This window comes from Dinoponera quadriceps, unplaced genomic scaffold (genome assembly GCF_001313825.1).
Source record: "Dinoponera quadriceps isolate SergipeBrazil2010 unplaced genomic scaffold, ASM131382v1 scaffold367, whole genome shotgun sequence".
NCBI lineage: Eukaryota > Metazoa > Arthropoda > Insecta > Hymenoptera > Formicidae > Dinoponera > Dinoponera quadriceps.
In genome coordinates this window covers 784442-801774 of record NW_014554712.1, presented here as the reverse complement: position 1 = coordinate 801774, position 17333 = coordinate 784442, and the positions used below count along the sequence as shown (strand labels likewise).

General features: G+C 47.0%; 1 protein-coding gene across 1 annotated transcript in view; it reads left to right on the top strand.

Annotated features, from left to right (window-relative positions):
* LOC106741092 (semaphorin-1A) overlaps positions 1–17333 on the top strand; it is a 246619-nt gene that overhangs the window by 219670 nt on the left and 9616 nt on the right. The window contains exons 2-4 of the mRNA XM_014612736.1: positions 5330–5426; positions 9848–10257; positions 16186–16274. Coding sequence (XP_014468222.1) covers positions 5330–5426; positions 9848–10257; positions 16186–16274 — 596 coding nt within the window. The remainder of the gene's footprint in view (positions 1–5329; positions 5427–9847; positions 10258–16185; positions 16275–17333) is intronic.

The window sequence follows — 17333 nt, the reverse complement described above, 5'->3', positions numbered from 1 at the left end:
ATTGCCATTTCACGAGCCGTTCCGTCTTTCTTGATAAGCAATCCGCCCACCAGTCACGGACATTCGCACGCCACCGTTTAACTCGCGAAATGGCTGATCCCCTCTCTCTCCCAGTTTCTCCTCTTCCCTCCTCCTCGTTTCCATCCTCTCAAGCGCGTGATAAATATATATGTATATCTTTCTTTTTCAACCCCTCATCGTCCTTTTCCCCTCTTTCTCTCTTACTCTCTCTCGCACGGCGAAAACGCTTTCCGCGAGAAGTTCGATCTGCGAAGTTTGACGGGCGAGTCGTAACTTTGGACGCGTTCAATATTTTCGAATCCGCGCTGCACGGGGAAACTTATATACGTGATTTGTGGAGGTGACCCCTGGAGAGAAAGAGAGGGGGGAGGGGCCGGCGCCAGTGGAACGAATAAATTGACTTCGGTCAATTTTTTAGCATTCGCCGAACAATCGTAGCTCTCTTTCTCCCCTTCCGTCCCCCTCTCGTCATCTCTCGGACGGTTCAACGCGGCGGTCCCGATTGTATCTCACGGACGGGCTCGGTGGAAATATCGACTCCTGGTTATCGGTTCCGCGAAGATCGTTATTAAATTCATGAGTCGTGTTAGCGACGAAACGCGACCCCTCCCTCCTTTCCTCCCTACGGTCGCTCAGCTTGTTGTATTTATGTATACAGTGGCCCGTGTCGTTACCCGTCGACCTCGCGGACGCTCCTCGCGCGTGATTATTAGCTGCATCACGGCGTTCGGTGGCGCGCGGAATCTGCGTTATTAGGCCGACAATAGGCGGAAATAATGATTTTCGAAGCGCGCGTCCGACATCGGTGACGGGGAGGAGGGGGGAGCGATTCAAGCCGCCAAGGCTTGTGTGTACCAGTGCAAGTTTTTGTGCCTCGCCGGCAGCAGCGTGAAAGCCGATACATGTCCGCGGCTTGCATTTTGTATCGGCTTTCACGAATATCAGAGCGCCTCCCCCCTCCCCCCCCTCTCTCTCTCTTTCTCTCTCTCTCTCGTTGCTTGAAACTTGACGTTAACCGCAAATGGCTGGCAGATGCGAGGTTCCACCGGCATTCGTCGGAACGACAGGACAAAAGACGCGGCGGAGAAAAGGACGAGCAGATCAGGGGGTTGGGGGTGAATTTCCTACGATAATGGGGATCCTATTGCGTATCCCTTCAATCGGCAGGTTTTCACGGATCCTATCGCGGAAAGACGTTCCCAAAGAATTGCGATCTCGGGAAATGTATCGAGGAATATTCAGAGCGAGCACGTAAAGATCGTAAACGACGCAAATTACACGGCGCAAAGTTACTCGCTCGCGTCGTTAGCGCGTATCGGCGCGTATCCCCACCGCGAGTCAACATATTAGCAATAGGTTAATCAACTTTGGATCAACCAATTTCGGGATGTCGACTTTAGAAATTCGGGAAACAATGAGAGAATTTTTTTATTGACACGTCAAATTATGAAATATTATGGTTGAATAATGACTAATTACTCTGTTGAAGGTTAAGTTAAACAATTAATTACGTTCGACTTAACTTAGTTAATTTTAAATGAGTTACATTTTCATTGAAATTGGTTCATTTAAAATATATTAAGGTTAGCTTATTAATTTTTCTTATATAAGTTAAAAGAATTCATCAGTATTAAAATCATCGCCCTTCCGGGCTGCTTATAATATAAAATAAAATAAGAAAAATAAAAATATGCCAGCAGAATTGTTGAGCGCTGGTGTGTTTCTTTATATATATATATATATATATATATATATATATAATCCTGAACATAAAGCAACGGTACTTTCTTACAATATACCACCTTTTCTTTATTTACCGTAAATTTAATCTACGATGAAAAACGGTGCAAAGTTACTCGGTTACAAATACGGGCGCATATCTGCTCGTGTTCTCTCCGCGAATCGGGGGCAATCGCGAGGATCCCGACAACAACAGCAGGGCAACAACAAGATACAACAACAGTAGACGATCGATCGATCCTCCGGCCGGACAAGGTTCCCAAAGTCGAGTTTAATCACTGACGGTTTTAATGGCGCTGCGCACAGCGGACAGCCTTATTAAATCTTTTCTCTCCAGGCCAATTATCCGCTCGTGCTTTTCCCGCGGCGTCCCCGACAGACGGATGGACCGGCGAATCTGTCGCGAGCCCCCGAAATCCCTAATCCGTCCCGCCCGAATCGTCCTGGGATCTTCAACTTTGCGCGTCGTGCGATTGGAATCGAACGGCTAATTTTGGAAAGCGATAACCGAGTGAAGCCGGGAGTTGATGGGAGTTACGGGACACACTCGGCCCGTTTAATTTCGGAGGCAATCAGAGAAAGAGGACGGGATGTGGTGCCTCTATCTAGCCGTCCGTCGATCCATCCGCGTCCACTCTTCTCCCTCTCCCCCCTCTATCTATCTCTACTTCACCCTCGGTCACCCTCCGCTCGCCTGATCTCTCTATATCAGCTGTATGCCCGTCCATCTGGCTTCTTCTTCTCTCCCTCCCTCTCCACTCTCTCTCTCTCTCGCTCTCGCTATATCTTCCTCTCACACCACCGTCCCGGTCAAGCGGGACGAATGTAACGCCCGACAACATGACGTTAATTCGTTTCTACGGCAAGACGTATGATGCTTCCCGATAATGGCCTTGCTTCGGTATTGCGCCCGCTTGCTCATTGGCGTTGCCGCTGTATCTCTCTGACCCAAATTGTATGCACCGGACGCGAGAAGGGCACCGGAATCGATTCATCGGCATCGATTGGCATTGATACGCCACGACGATAATCAACATCCGAATGAGCAAGACGACGATGTTAGCGCGCGCACACACACGGGAACGTGCGTCTTTCTCCCCTGTTTCGCTCGGCGACCGGTGGTAGGACGCGATGCGCGCGATATACGCGTGTGCAGTAACCGGGGTGAGGGGGAGGGGGTGTACCGCCGGGCAAATATTAAAATACATCGAACTCGCGCGAGCGAACGAGCGCAGGCGAGCGCGCGGACTATTCTAAATGTTGGTCAATAAATATTTGCAGTTGCGCCTCGTCGTCGTCGTCGGTAACCGACCGCGGTTGCTTGCGACGCGCGCACACATTCGCCGACTCGAATTACATAAATCAGTTACAGAGCGGCGGTGGCGGTGGTGGTTGACATTGAGTGGCAATCGAATGCGCAAAGCTCGAATAATTATCGCTAGCCTTCCAATAAGTGAGGTTCGATTGCGGCCATTTAATCACATTTAAATATATAGTGCAATCAGCCAGATTATAACTGCTCGTTGTTCGCGGCGCTCTTCAAATCGTATTGTTATTGAAATTCGGTATCGCGAGTAGCCAGTCCGCCCGCGAGCGCTAGATTTTAGCGCGCGTGGTTTGCGATCGTATTTTTGCCGGTCATTCTCGCATAGANGAGAGAGAGAGAGAGAGAGAGAGAGAGAGAGAGAGAGAGAGAGAGAGAGAGAGAGAGAGCGTGCGTGCTTGACGAGTAAATACTGAATTCTATAAAGTGAATGTCCCAATCAGTAACAAAGTAATCCTCATCGTGAGAATAAATCAATAAATTAGTGATATGGATGTTAAGCTAAGCGCATAAAATTGATTTGGTTCGAAAGTTTGAACGTTTATAATTCTAATCGTATTACCATATTTCTTTTAATTTAAGGTAGGATTCGAATGAATTTATAATATCTCCTAAAAAGTGACGGAAGTATCATTTGGTGACATATAACTTCGATTTTCTCCCAATTCGTAAATATTCTTTCCTCGACACGACGATTTCGGGGATTTCTTCTCAGTTTACCATTTATCCCTTCATCTCGGCCCCGTCTTTTCGACACGGCGCCAAACATCCCAATGCAGCACAGAAGTTCAGTACTGCGCGTAAACAGCTTCGGCGACGACCGGCGTCCGTTTGACACCCGCTCGACCGCCGTGCGACGGTCTCGTTTCTTGCCGCCGTCGCGATTGAATGCGCTAAGTACACTTCCCTATCTTTGACCTGAATCGCGCCCGGCGGCCGGATGCTCCGATCGTCCGCGTTGAGTGACATCGGGATATGGGATCGTCCGATAATCGCTCTTTTAATTGTACTGCCTCCCGGCCTCCCCCTCCCTCTCGTATCGATCGCTCGCCACTGTCGTGGCGATCTCGCGAGGTCGTGGGTAACACTGCATACTCGATATTCGCGACTCGACCGTCATTCCGCGCGCTCGCGAAAAATAAACGGTATCGACGTTTCGGGAAACTAGGTCTAACCCCTGGAAAAGTTGCCGTTTCTCCGGCATTTTTTATGACCGTGAGCGAGCAGAGAGAAAAAGAAGCGGGAAAAGGGGGAAGGAGAGGGAGGAGAGGGACCGGTTAAAGTGAAGAACTTGTTAAAACGATTTTTCCCAGTTTTTTCTCTCTCTCTCTCTCCCTCTCTCTCATACACACACATACACACACACACACACACATATACACACATGCCATATGGTGCATTAATATAACGCGTTTAATAAGAACGGCCACGTAGTCGGTGGCGGTTTATATGTGACCCGAATTGCATGCACCGGATTCGAGATTGCTGCGATCGGCATTGATTGCCCCGGAAATTCCTGCTTATTACGCCTGGGACGCCAGCAGAGCGTCCATTAATGTTTCGCTTTGCGGATATTAAACGCGATTATTTCATTGTCCGAAGTGTTCGACGCGAGAAGAGGCAAAGAGAGAGAGAGAGAGAGAGGGGGGGGGGAGAGGGTGAAGGGGAAGAGAGGTCGAGAGCGAGGTTGGTGAATCGAGTGAAAAAAAAAAAGAGAAGCGAGCGGCGTGCGTCACCGCGTCCGATCCCTCGAACGCAGCTATTCAGCGCGCTCTTCACGCTCTAATCCGAGGATCGACGTTGATGACGACGCCAGCGCGCGCGCACGAAACAACATCGCGGTACTTCGCAAACGACCGGCGGGTGGATAATTAGCGGATAATAGAGACGTGGCTCTTCCTCCTCCCCGCTTTGGCCGGAGTCGCCAAGTTAGGGCGGATTGCTCGCCTTACGGCTGATTCGCTAATGATCGATCGGCATTGTTCATCGGGTCCCGCGGTCGGAAGGAAACTTATTACGCTTATTAAGGTCGACTTCCGACCGTTGCGGTGGGGGGTCATAGGAAGGATGAGGAGAAGAGGATGAGGGAGGAAAGGGACAAGCAGGCAGTCGTCGTCGGCTGTCACAAAAGAGCAACGTCGACCGCTGCCGACGGCTAATTAGATGAATAAAGTAATTCCACTTTTCGAGCGATAGAACAAAAAGGCAACCCTGAAACCCTTCCCTTTTGCTTTTCTTTTCCAGGTGCGGAGGATGTGTTCAGGTTTACGGGAAACGAGACGCACACAGACTACTTTCGGCTGGTGCTCAGGGACGGGAACTATCTTTTGGTCGGCGGAAGGTAAATAGAGGATTCATTTGGAGCGAGTGCTTTAATTAAAGGGTCGCTTCTTTTTCTACTTCTTATACTTCCCTTCTCCTCCTCCTTCACCCCCCTTCCGTACACTTCTCATGTCTTCTTCCTCCTCCGTCTCCTCTCGATCTTTCCGCCGTTCCGCCGCTTATCTTTCCCTCCCGACGTATCGTTGCGGCTCTGTGCGCTCGAGCGCGTGAAATCGACGAGGTGATCCCGAGGTAACTCGATAAAGAGAGAAATAGAGAGGGAGAGAGAGAGATAGATAGAGAGAGAGAGAGAGAGAGAGAGAGGAGAGAAGAGATCGAACCATGTAATCTCTTCTATATATTCCGTGTAAACTCGTTTTATCGCGTAAATTGGAAGTCCGCGAGTATTTTTTTAATCCGGTCCATTCGACTTCTCCCGTGACTATCGAAGTCGATCTGAAATTCTGTCGACATACTTCGCCGTCGAGCGGCGAGAGAAGTATTTGCCGAATATGATTTGTTTCTTTTTCTGTTTTTTTCAAGTCAACAGTTTTTCACACCCCGCTAAAGTTACGTGTATTCCGGGGAATCGTAAAGTACGCTCGGAACGGAGCGCTTGTGAGCTTCGGATTTCGGATTTCGGCGATGGAGACGAAAAACGCTCCGCAATTGCAGGGTGTTAATTATAGATACATCACCGAGGTTCGCGGCGTGTCACTAAATAATTATGAATTTTCTATTTGACAGCGATATCGCTAATCGCGTCGCACACAATCTTCGAATGCATTACTGATCGGCCCACGTTATTCTCGCCCGGTCGCGCTACTTCAAATTCTATTATAATTTTATCGCGCGACATCCATTATACAAAGGGGGGATCAGTATATCAAAGCAGAAATACCGGGACATTGAACGAACGAACGAACGAACGAACGAACGAACGGATTTACGCAGGCTTCCCGCGCGAAGCTATCTTCCGTAACATCAACGCGTGTCGCCGTGTAAATAACCTTCGTTAAGTCAAATTACGCTCGTCGGGCAATAAAACAAGCAATCGTGCTCGACGCACATAATTAAATCATTGTTGTACAGCGCCGGGCCGTGATACGAGATAATTAATCACGTCAAACACAACAATAGATGTCACATTATCGCGACTGTTTGACCATATTCGATCGATTGCCGGTAATCGACGCGAATTAAACCTTCAAGTCTTCATGAGTCCCTTGCGACATCACGTCAAAAATGTATACATATACACGTACATAAAGCCGTATATACACTGGTGGAAAATTACAGTTGATTTCGGCGCCAAACGCACCCTTTAACCGCGAAAACAGTCAGGAAAAGGATTCTCCTGACTATTTTGCATTTGAAACAATGTACTTATTTAGTTAACGTACTTATTTAGCTAAACTCTTTATTGAACTAAGCTAAAGATCGAAACACAAAAAAAGAGAGAGAGAGAGAGAGAGAAATGACTGCTTATCATCTAATATCTGTTAGATACATTTTTCCCTTATTCTCTAGCTTTGAAAATATTCAAGATGGTAACAGTTACTGCCTCGCCCTGTATATCTCGTCGCGTTCCTCCCATGCGTATAGTACCACGCATCGCGCACACGAGGCCGCTCCGCGACGATATGCGCGGCGCATCCTAATTACAGCTATCAAGGAGAACGTCTGTAGTTGCGTATCGTATCTCGGGAACGAGTACAATGTAAATTAATTGCAAACGCGGGACGTCACGGTGGTAAGAATACCGCGCTCGCTCGGCTGCACGAGAACGCAAATGCGGCCTTTGGATTCGTCATTAGGGAACGTATTCAGACGGACTCGATCTGTGCCCCCGCACGATCGATTAGCGCGCTTTCTTTTTCTATCTCACCCCCTCGTCCTCCCAACCTCCGTCCCCCTTCGTTCCCATGTTCCCGCGGTTCCCCTCCGCCCCGCCTTCCCTCTCTCCTCGCGTGGAATCCTGCGTGTACGCAGATAAATCAATTCCGTGTCTCGCGTATTGTGCCGAATACGCGCTATTCGCTACGTTGAAATCAGTCAGCAGAAGCGACGATAATCAGGTCGTACGCAGATTAAACGCATTGTGCGTGAATGAACTCTGATACATATCCAGGCTCGTTCGTTATTGATCGGATTACACTAATTGCTCGGCCGATTTGCCGAGCGACGCCGCCGCCGCCGCGAACGATGACGACGACGAACGTCGTCGGCGTGAACACCGTGCGTGCGTGCCGGCGAAAACGTGCGTTTCTTCCGCGCTAATGACGGAGTTGCGGACGTGATCGCGGGGTTCCTCGCGATTAAAACGCGGCAGCCGGCCAATAGTCGCCGAAAATCCCCCCGTTGCGATCGAGACGCGCGCGTCGCACACACACACGCGCGGATTCTTCCCCTTTAAGCGCCTCTCTCAGGGCACACGCGGGGCCGGTCGCTTAACGAAGAAGAGTTTAACGATCGGCTGCCGAAACTTGGTGCGAGAACGCTTCCCTGGCTAACCAGGCAACCTCGCTCGAGCGAGAGCGCGCACGGCCGTCGTAGACGTCTACTTTAGGCGTCTAACTTGGCGACTTAGAGGAGAAACTTTTTCTTCCCGCTCCTAACCCAACGCGCCCACCGGAATACTTGGAGATTCGCCGCGACAATGGGGAGAGAGGTATCAATGGCCCGCGCTCTCCTTCGCTACGAGGCGAGCTCGGTAAGCGATTAGCGATCAGCGCGCGTCTACGGCAATAACGCGGTGTTCTTGTGACGACGATAGGGAACGGGCGAAAGAACTCCGCTCACAAAGACGTTTCCTCGTTTTTACCCGAAATTCTGGCCCTACGTTAAATCCTTAATTCTGCAACATAGTGGGAGTTAAGATAGTAAAATAGGTTCGATTTCAATTCGAATAATAGAATATAACCTCTACTTTGGGCCGGATGGTGTCTTGAATTTCCGACGGTGCGAAACGAAAGATAATTCTCTCATAAAGAAATTATTCGTCTCATTTTACATATTTAACATTCGGTTAAAAGGTATTATTTCAAGTAACGGCGTTCTTTCGGTTAAACGATCGAGTTTTCCTCGAACGAGACGATAAAATCTCTACTCAAACAAATAATATTTCGTATATGTTGTTTCTCTGAGAGAAATTATAGTCGAATAAATAGAAATACAAAATCTAAGGGAACCCCTTTCCCTGTGTACCTTAACAAGATGCGTATTGCGCGCTGACGTAGTACATACCGCACACGGAGTGTCTTGGGCATCAATGACCGAGTGGTGGGACGGTATCAGCTGACCGTGTCGAGAGTGGGGGTAAGTCCGCATTCCGTAATGCCGTAAACGTAAACACGTTACGGCACGTTGGAATGCGGTTGCACCGCCGACCAGCTCGATTGGGTCCGCCCGCTCGTCGAGCGAGACTGAGAACGCGGCTCGATAGATTTTTATCGATATCCCGGTCTCTAACGACTTGAGATAAAGATCGTTGTAGAGCTGAAACTTCGGCGCATCTGGTAGGCGCACAGTCATGCTTCGTCGAGATAAGGATAGATTAGCGAAATTAGATTCCCATGATAGAAAATATCGATCGTCTCTGGATTGAAGTTGAATTTAATCTACGATGAGACCGAGGAACCTCGGCCGTGAATTGGTAATCCGAATGCGGGACGGACAAAAGAAATCGGTTTACATAAAAGAATCCTGTGATTTTGTTCAAAGAAACAGCGTAGCTGCGTTTTGCAGGCCCGAGGTTCGAGGTTTGTATTGGCGTCTATCCGCTGAATATAACAGCTGTCGTCGAATATAAAAGCTATTTCGAATAAAAAAAGTCATTTATGAGTTGCAAAATGGTAGAGGATTTTCTTGTTCACATCGATCTGAACTTATATTTATATATACGACGGATGTCCCGCTTTTTATATCGATGTACTTTTGGAAATAATACACTCAAAGAACGGTAAATTCTGTTAAAAAAGAAAAACGCAACATTTCTCTCCCCCTACTTTTATATTTCCACGCTTAGCAAAAAATGTACTTTTATCAATCCGTCCCAGTTACCAGAAAATCGCGCATGCCTGTTAAATTTAAGCTAAAATCCAAAAGAGTTACCGAGAGATTCAGGAATTAAATTCACGAATTAAATCCACGAATTAAATCCACGAATTAATAATTTTCCGTTGAACTCTCTCTTCTTATCTCTCTGAAGTCCGATCGCATCTCGATCAATTTGAACGGGATGAAAAACGAGCGAAATCTATGAAGCGCGATCTCTTCCACGGAGAAAAAGTCTAGTCTCATTATTTCGACCTTCATTCACCACGTGATAGACTCGACATGTCTCTCTTTCTCTCTCTCTCTCTCTCTCTCTCTCTCTCCGAAGACGGAGGAATCAGTCCCTGTTTTCTTAAATATACGGACTCGTACGCATCATTTCAGAAATCTGGTGCACAACCTGAGCCTGACGGACCTGACGGAACAGCAGAGGCTGACCTGGTACTCGACGGAGAACGACGTGAAGATGTGCGTGGTAAAAGGCACGCCCGAGGAAAACTGCCAGAACTACATACGCATCCTGGTGAAGACCGGGCAGAACAATCTGTTCGTGTGCGCGACCAACGCCTTCAAGCCTATGTGCCGCGACTACACGGTGCACGCTGGCAACTACTCGATGGTGAAAGAGAAGCCCGGCCAGGCGAGGTGTCCGTACGACCCGCAGCACAACAGCACCTTCGTCTACGTGGACGGTGAGCTCTACACCGGCACGGTCGCCGATTTCGCGGGGATGGACCCGATCATCTACAGGGAGCCGTTGCAGACCGAGCAGTACGACTCGATGAGTCTGAACGGTGAGTGAAAATGATCCGCCATAGTCGATCAAACCCGCGCCGGGTGATTGATGACGGCTTAATGACGATCGGCCGGCCCCCGATTTACATTGAAAGTCGCGACCGGTTAACTCGCCGCCGCCGCCCGGCAGCGATCCGACTCGGCATATCAATTTTCATTTTCGGCCCAGTCGCGCTCGGCGCCGTTAATTCGACGGCGACAAATACGCGGTTTGTTGTAGTCCGCCGCTGTTGATGATCGCGAGTATAGATATTCGTTTTCACCACGCTGCGCGCCTCGAAACGCGCGTACGGAGAGAAAGGATGTCGCGCGAGGAGGACGGCGTGGGTTTTTACCGTCGTTTCAGAACAATGCCCACTGGTATTGTCAATTTTAACTACCCGAGTCTTTCAGTAATTGAATATACAGCTAATTTCAGACATTATTATTATTATTTGTTGTCGTAAAGATCGATAATTCATTCGAAAATAGCCGTATACACTGCAAATCGTAGTGTGTTTTTAGCTGTCTTCCTTACACATTTCTTGTCGCTTTAAATCATATTATTTAACACGATTGGACATGTTAACTTATAATTCAGCACAATTAAACATTCTAAATTGCATAATTAAAAAAAACGGCAAGAAACATGTGAAAAGAGCTTCAGTCAAATGTGTCATTTATAAAGGTTTATACGTGTAAAAATTCAGATGTCTATCGCAACTTCGGATAACTGCGATTACAGCAGCTCTTTGTCCTGCAGCTCTTTCTACTTTACTCTCTTTGAATCTCTAAATTCTATCGAAATGTTAAAACTCCAATGAAAAATGAAAATAAACAGATCTCGTAAACAGAGTGTTTGCCATTTTATTATATTTATCCATTGGCCATTTTTATTAGATTATTTGATATTTATATTATTATTTTTTTATTTGTTTATTTGATTGATTTAATTGATTAATATTTGCTTTTTGCACGTATTTTCTATTTGCAGTTAAACAAGTTATGTAATTAATACACCGTTTATTAACATTAAAGGTAGAGATAAAATAAAAAGAGAAAATATTGAAATAATCGAATGTCAAATAATTCCTAAACGAGTCTTTTTTTAAGTTTTAATATGGAAAAAAAACGGTAGTAAATAATCATTTGTAACATTAAAACAGGAAAATAATCTGTACGATTCTCGAGATTCTCTCTATTGATCTTTTAAATTTGATGATATTTCTAGGATTGATGTAAGACCAAAATTTCGGGTCAGATTTTCAATTCTTTCGAAATACACCGAATACAAAACACGGTGGTGTCTTCACAAACATCAATTTTAAGGGTCGGCAGATCGAATCACGATTAGACCGAGCTAATTAGACGCCACGAATAGCCTATAATCCGAGATCCAATTAATTCGATCGTTTCTCATTGCGAGGACTTGTAGCGAGAAAAAGAGGAGGAGAGACAGAGAGAGACAGGAAAAGAGAAGGAGAGAGAGACACTTTATTCGCATTACTTGGAAGTTTGCGCTTCTGTATCGACACTCGGTCCCGACGCTTCGCGAACTTTGCATTTCTTAACAATAAGACAATGGTCGCATTTATCGAAAGTATCTGCACAAGTTTATTCGAAATAAAGTTGCCGACATTCACATTAATCGGACTAAAAAATAAGGAAAGTTTCGAACGGGTGAATTGTGATCAGCCGATATTTAATAAAAATGATCGGCACACATACACACGCACACATACACAGCAGTAACGAGTTATTTTTCAGAAGTAACCTTCCCAACCCTGGAAATCAAACGTACGATGTCCAGACTCTTATTATAAGGACTCGAATTTTGCGTCCTTCGCTGAGAGAAAAATATAGTTATTTTCGAAGACAGCAATATCCTTTTTTATTTATAACCACGAAAATAGTAGTAGTAACATACACGTAAGAGGTTATTGTCATTGACATTATAGTAACATTTATTAGAAAATTTATAGTAACGTTTACTGGTTCGCTCGCCTATTTTTGTGGTCGAAATGAAGAAAGGATATCGTTGTCCCCGAAAATATTTTTTTCTCAGCGTTCGCGTCGAGCGGTCGAGTCGAGGCTGCGCCACGACCGTCATCGTTACCACGCGTCGTTTGACGTCCGATTTTTTTAGTCCGCGCTCGTCAATTCCTTGACGCGACCGTCGGATCAATTATTCGCGGAACACCGTGATCACCGTCCCCCGATCTGATCGCGTCGCCGACGATCGCGCTCGCGCTTCCTTCGCGTTTCCCTCACGAGCGTTATCGGTCGGACGCGCGTGTCTGAACGTTTGAAAGTCACGACAGCTGCCGCATAATACATATCCGTGTCCATTAAAGTTCACCTGCGAGTTCGATTTAATATTTACACGCCAAGTTCGGAGCCGGAGCGCACGTCGACTCTGAAAACGCAGAAGAGAGCACGCGTCTCCCCCTCCCCCCTTCTTACCTATCTCTCACACACACTCTCTCTCTCTCTCTCTCTCGCTCGCTCGTTCCTCGGGAAATTATTCACAAACGTCGCGATCGAGCGTCGCGACCGTGCGCCGTGTCTCCTAATCCACACGATGTAATTCCTAGATTAACCGCGCGTGTACGTGGTTTCGTAAGCTTCTCTCATCCCCTCTCCCTCGGTACTTGGCCCGAAGATTATTCCGCGGATCTTCCGGTCTCGTGTAACGATGCGGGGGGTGGTGGCCCATCGGCTCGAAATTTGCCCCCGAGATTGTAATACGGCCGCCGGCCGCGCGCCGGTCTAATCTCGGATATCTCGCGTATCACGACGATGGAGAGTTACGCGAGACCAATTATTTGACTCTTAATCGGCCGTTATCGCGAAACGCGCGCTCGATCGGACGCGGAATTTCGCGGGACCGGTCTCGCGTTTCTGAGCGCTTCCGCTCACGAGACAACGCGTTCGTTTCAGCGTTTTCGTCACGTATTGGACAGAGTGCTCTAATTCATTTTCGCACGTACCTTCGCTATGTAGAAGCATTCGTAATTCTGTGCACCCGTTAAAACGCCAACTTTGCAGAAAACAATTAGCATTCTGTAAAGTTTTCAAGTATGGCATCCACTTAACATTAAAAGTGCCAACATTTTTTACTATAAAAGGATCAAGTAATTTTCCACCGCAGATATAAATTCTTAATATTTCACTAGATTTTAGCACATACATTTGTTAGGAAATAAGGGTTAGTGAAATAATGAGGAAGAATATATTTTCAATTTAGAAAATCCGAAACTTTGCAGATCGTCTCACTTTAAAAGAGTGAACTAAAATGTTCACGAAACGCTGGAAACAAATCCGTGAGAGGTGCTGTGCTAATTCAGAAGCCAAATAGATATTGTATATGTGCGTAAAATATGTAGTAAAAAATGTAATACGAGTGAAATATAGAAAACTAGAATATGTAATATTTACCTTTTATCGTTGATGTTGCAAAATTTTATTTTAAAATATTAAATACTAATATCAATGGATATATTTTCCTGGATTATTTTTCCCAGCACAAAGAGTTAAGTTGAAAAGCAACTTCGGCAGTCGGTTACAGGCAGTCAACGTGTTCTCAAGTCAATTAAATATCGTCAGGAACGTGCGGACTTTGTAAACTTTTGCAATTGAAATATCCGAATCTTGCATCAGTCAATTGTTGCACGTGAGTCAATTGCCAAACAGTCAATCTATTGTGCTTTCTGTACAACAATGTACTTTTCTTATTCTCATCCACAAAACTTTCCAGTGAATTATTACAGCAAATATTTGACAGCAAGCTGTCATTTTTGTCCGCTTGATATTCGTAAGTAGTCGTATGAATTGTTATGAAAATACAGAAAATTACGTGGAACTAAATTGTTGTATTTCATCGGAATAAGAAGAGTAATTGACGAAAAGTCGTCAGATTTTTAAATCCTCCTTTTTACGCAGAAAATAGGATGTTAATCTAAAAAGTAGAAAGCAGTCAGAAATGACCGGTATCTCTCTAGTATTAACGCGAGCCAAGCGTAATTTCAATTAACATCGCCGACAAAAATTTTCAACGCGGGGGGAAGCGAGGAGGAGAAAGGGGTGGTATCGCGCTTCTCAGAACGAGACGATTTCCGTCCGGTTGAGACTTTGTGCTCGTCCGGCGGACGGACACACGCGCGCACCCGTTCTCTCTCTCTCTCTTTTTTTTCCTCTCCCTTTGTGGATTTAATAAATTAAAAACTGGTTTTCCCGGCGTAGTACCACGGTGTATTATACGAAAGTTCAAAGTACGTCATCTTCGTCGTCGCGACGTTAAAATTGATACGTCACTTTGCTCCGCCGAGGCGGACGGAGCCCGCCGTCGGTCCGTCGGGCTATTTTAATTGAACGGTGTACGAGAGCGCTAATCAAGTTTCTCCACCCGTTGGACAATATTGATTTTCTCTCCGTCCGTCGAAAATTCAATTCTATCCCGCCGCCGCCGCCGCCACACCGTCACTCCCCGCCGTTCGCTCCTACGGCGGCAGATCGCGAATCGAAAATCTCCGGACGCGCACACCGGCTCGCGGATCGCAAACGTCCACCGTCGGAGGAACATTTTTCTAATCGGGCGCGGAGGGAACGGGCGGGGAAGAGTGTTTCTCTTTCGGGGGCTTCGTCGCCGTCGTCGTCGTCGTTGTCGTCTCGTCGTCGCCGCGAATTTTCCACGGCACTTTGTCTCAACGGAGGTGCAGTTAAACGCGACGTGAGAGACGCGAGAGGTGGCGGCGAAGAAGCGCNGGGGGGGGGGGGGGGGAAGGCGAACGAGGAAAGAAAAGCGACGGCAGATAGAGAGCGAAGGAGGAAGATGGCGAAAGGCAGCCCGGGGAGAGAGAAGAAAAGAGAGAGAGAGAGAGAGAGAGAGAGAGCAGCCTCTCGCGTTCACAGGGGTGGGTGTGAGGTAAAACGAGGAGAATTTATGGGGCGGAGAGCGACGGGTCGTTCGGATATACCTACGTGGCACGGCGAGATTAATATTACTTTATGAATCCTAAGAAGCTTATGAAAACCCTGTCAAGTTAATAAATCGATAAAGTTTTCCCACTTTATCGGACGGCCGACCGGTACAGCGGGACCGCGACGCGGCGACGTTTTACCAGGCGACGACGGCGTTGAAATAACCGAGAGAAAAATAAAAAGGCCCCTTACCGTAGCCGGTTTATTGACGATGGATGTCGCCCGGGAGCACGTGTGCACCGGAGGTGTACGCGTGTACACGTGTATGTGTACACATATGTATGCATGTGTATGTATGTTGTTTGTGTGGATAAATAGGTGTAATATTCCCGACGACGAGCGACGTCTTATTATTGCAGCCTAAACTCTCTCGCCTCTTAGTCGTAAACCTTTGCACGACGCGTTCGTTATTTTTCTGATTCTAAATCAAGAGCAGGACAAAGGGAGAGGGGGGGAGGGGTGGCGTCGTCAATTTTTGAAAATTAACAACCGACCGATGCGTCGCTTAATCGACGTAATTACGTTCAAATAATTACTGCGACCGTCGAGATTAATAGTATAATTAAGGGGGAGAGGGGAGAGGGACGATTGTTAACATAAATAACCGGTGCTCGCAGAGGCCGTTAACTTTTCGAGACGCTCGGAACGCGCGAGAAATTAATGCCCGCCGCAAAACGCCGGGTAGAAATGGGAGTTTTTAAATAAATCGCGGTGAGATTCCCCCCCCCCCTCCCCCCTTATTTTCAGACTACTGTATGAGCGTTGTCTGGTTTATTACACGCCATCGATTGCGTTCCAGTAGGTGGTTATTACGCTCATTTATTTATAAGGGGAATTTATGGCACCATTTACTATCGAGGCGCGAGAGCGAGCGGGTGAGAGAGTGCGCGCGTTCTCGCGGCCCCGCCGACGCGAGCACGAGCGTGGAGGCGATAGTAGTTAGTAATGGCTACATATTCTAATTGCAGCGCCGAACTTCGTGAGCTCCATGTCCCAAGGAGACTTCGTCTACTTCTTCTTCAGAGAGACTGCTGTAGAATATATCAATTGCGGCAAGGTAAGGAATCACGGACGATCGATGTTCGTCTCATGTCGCTTTACATAAATTTACGCAAAATAATAAGACGCAGCGCGCGTGATTGTTAAAATCAATCGTTTATTCTCGTTTGAGGAGGTTGTAAGGTGAGTTCGCTCGGAATTCGATGAAACTCGCACTACGTGCACGTTGAAAAATACCAATCTAACTGCTCGTGCGATTAGAAAAAGATTGACCATTCGATCGATTCGGCTGAGATATTTGCAACTGAAGTTGATACTTTTTATACGCGTTCCGCGAAGGTTAGTGTGCTTTTTTTAATTTCTGTTTTTAATAAAGGAAGAGGTGGTGTTATAGCCCTTGTAGGTATAATAGCCCCTCTTAATACCCCCGCCATTAGGTGGCGAATTTTAGTGATTATTTATGGAATCGTTTGTTTAACAGCCCGCCGTTACGCGGTGGCGCTAATACACAATAGCCAATACACAAATGCCAATACACAATAGCCGGCATTTGTTATGCGTATTTTTACTTTCGAGCATTTCGAAATGTTTCCGAGGTATATTTTAACGTGTCGCGAAGCGTATTTTAAGTTTCGCGAGAATTGGGCGGCCGCTCGCACGCGTTACTCTTCCCCCGGACGATTTTTAACGTCCGGTAAGACGATTACGCCTCTCTCTCGTCCATCGTTTCGCATTGAAAATCGGCTTTCAGAGGCCCGTCATTTCCTTTCTTTTCCATACACACGCACACACCAACGATTCTCTCTGATGGCGCCGTCATTACGAGATGGCCGCCGTCGTTACGGCGGTAAAGTCGCGAACGCGCGTCAGCCTCGATTGTGGACGGAGCTTAAGTCGGGCTCGACTTATTGTCAAAGGGGCTCGCGCGTACGCTGCGGAGTTTTCTCCGTGCTCTGATAATGACGCATAATTTTATGGCGAGCGGAGGATAAATCCGGCGGATCCCGGGGAAAAAGTTGGGACGGGTATTATGGGTAAAGATTGCGATTCTCTCTCTCTCTCTCTCTCTCTTTTTCTTGGCCGCCGCCGTCGCCGCTGCTACTGCACGGCTAGAGAA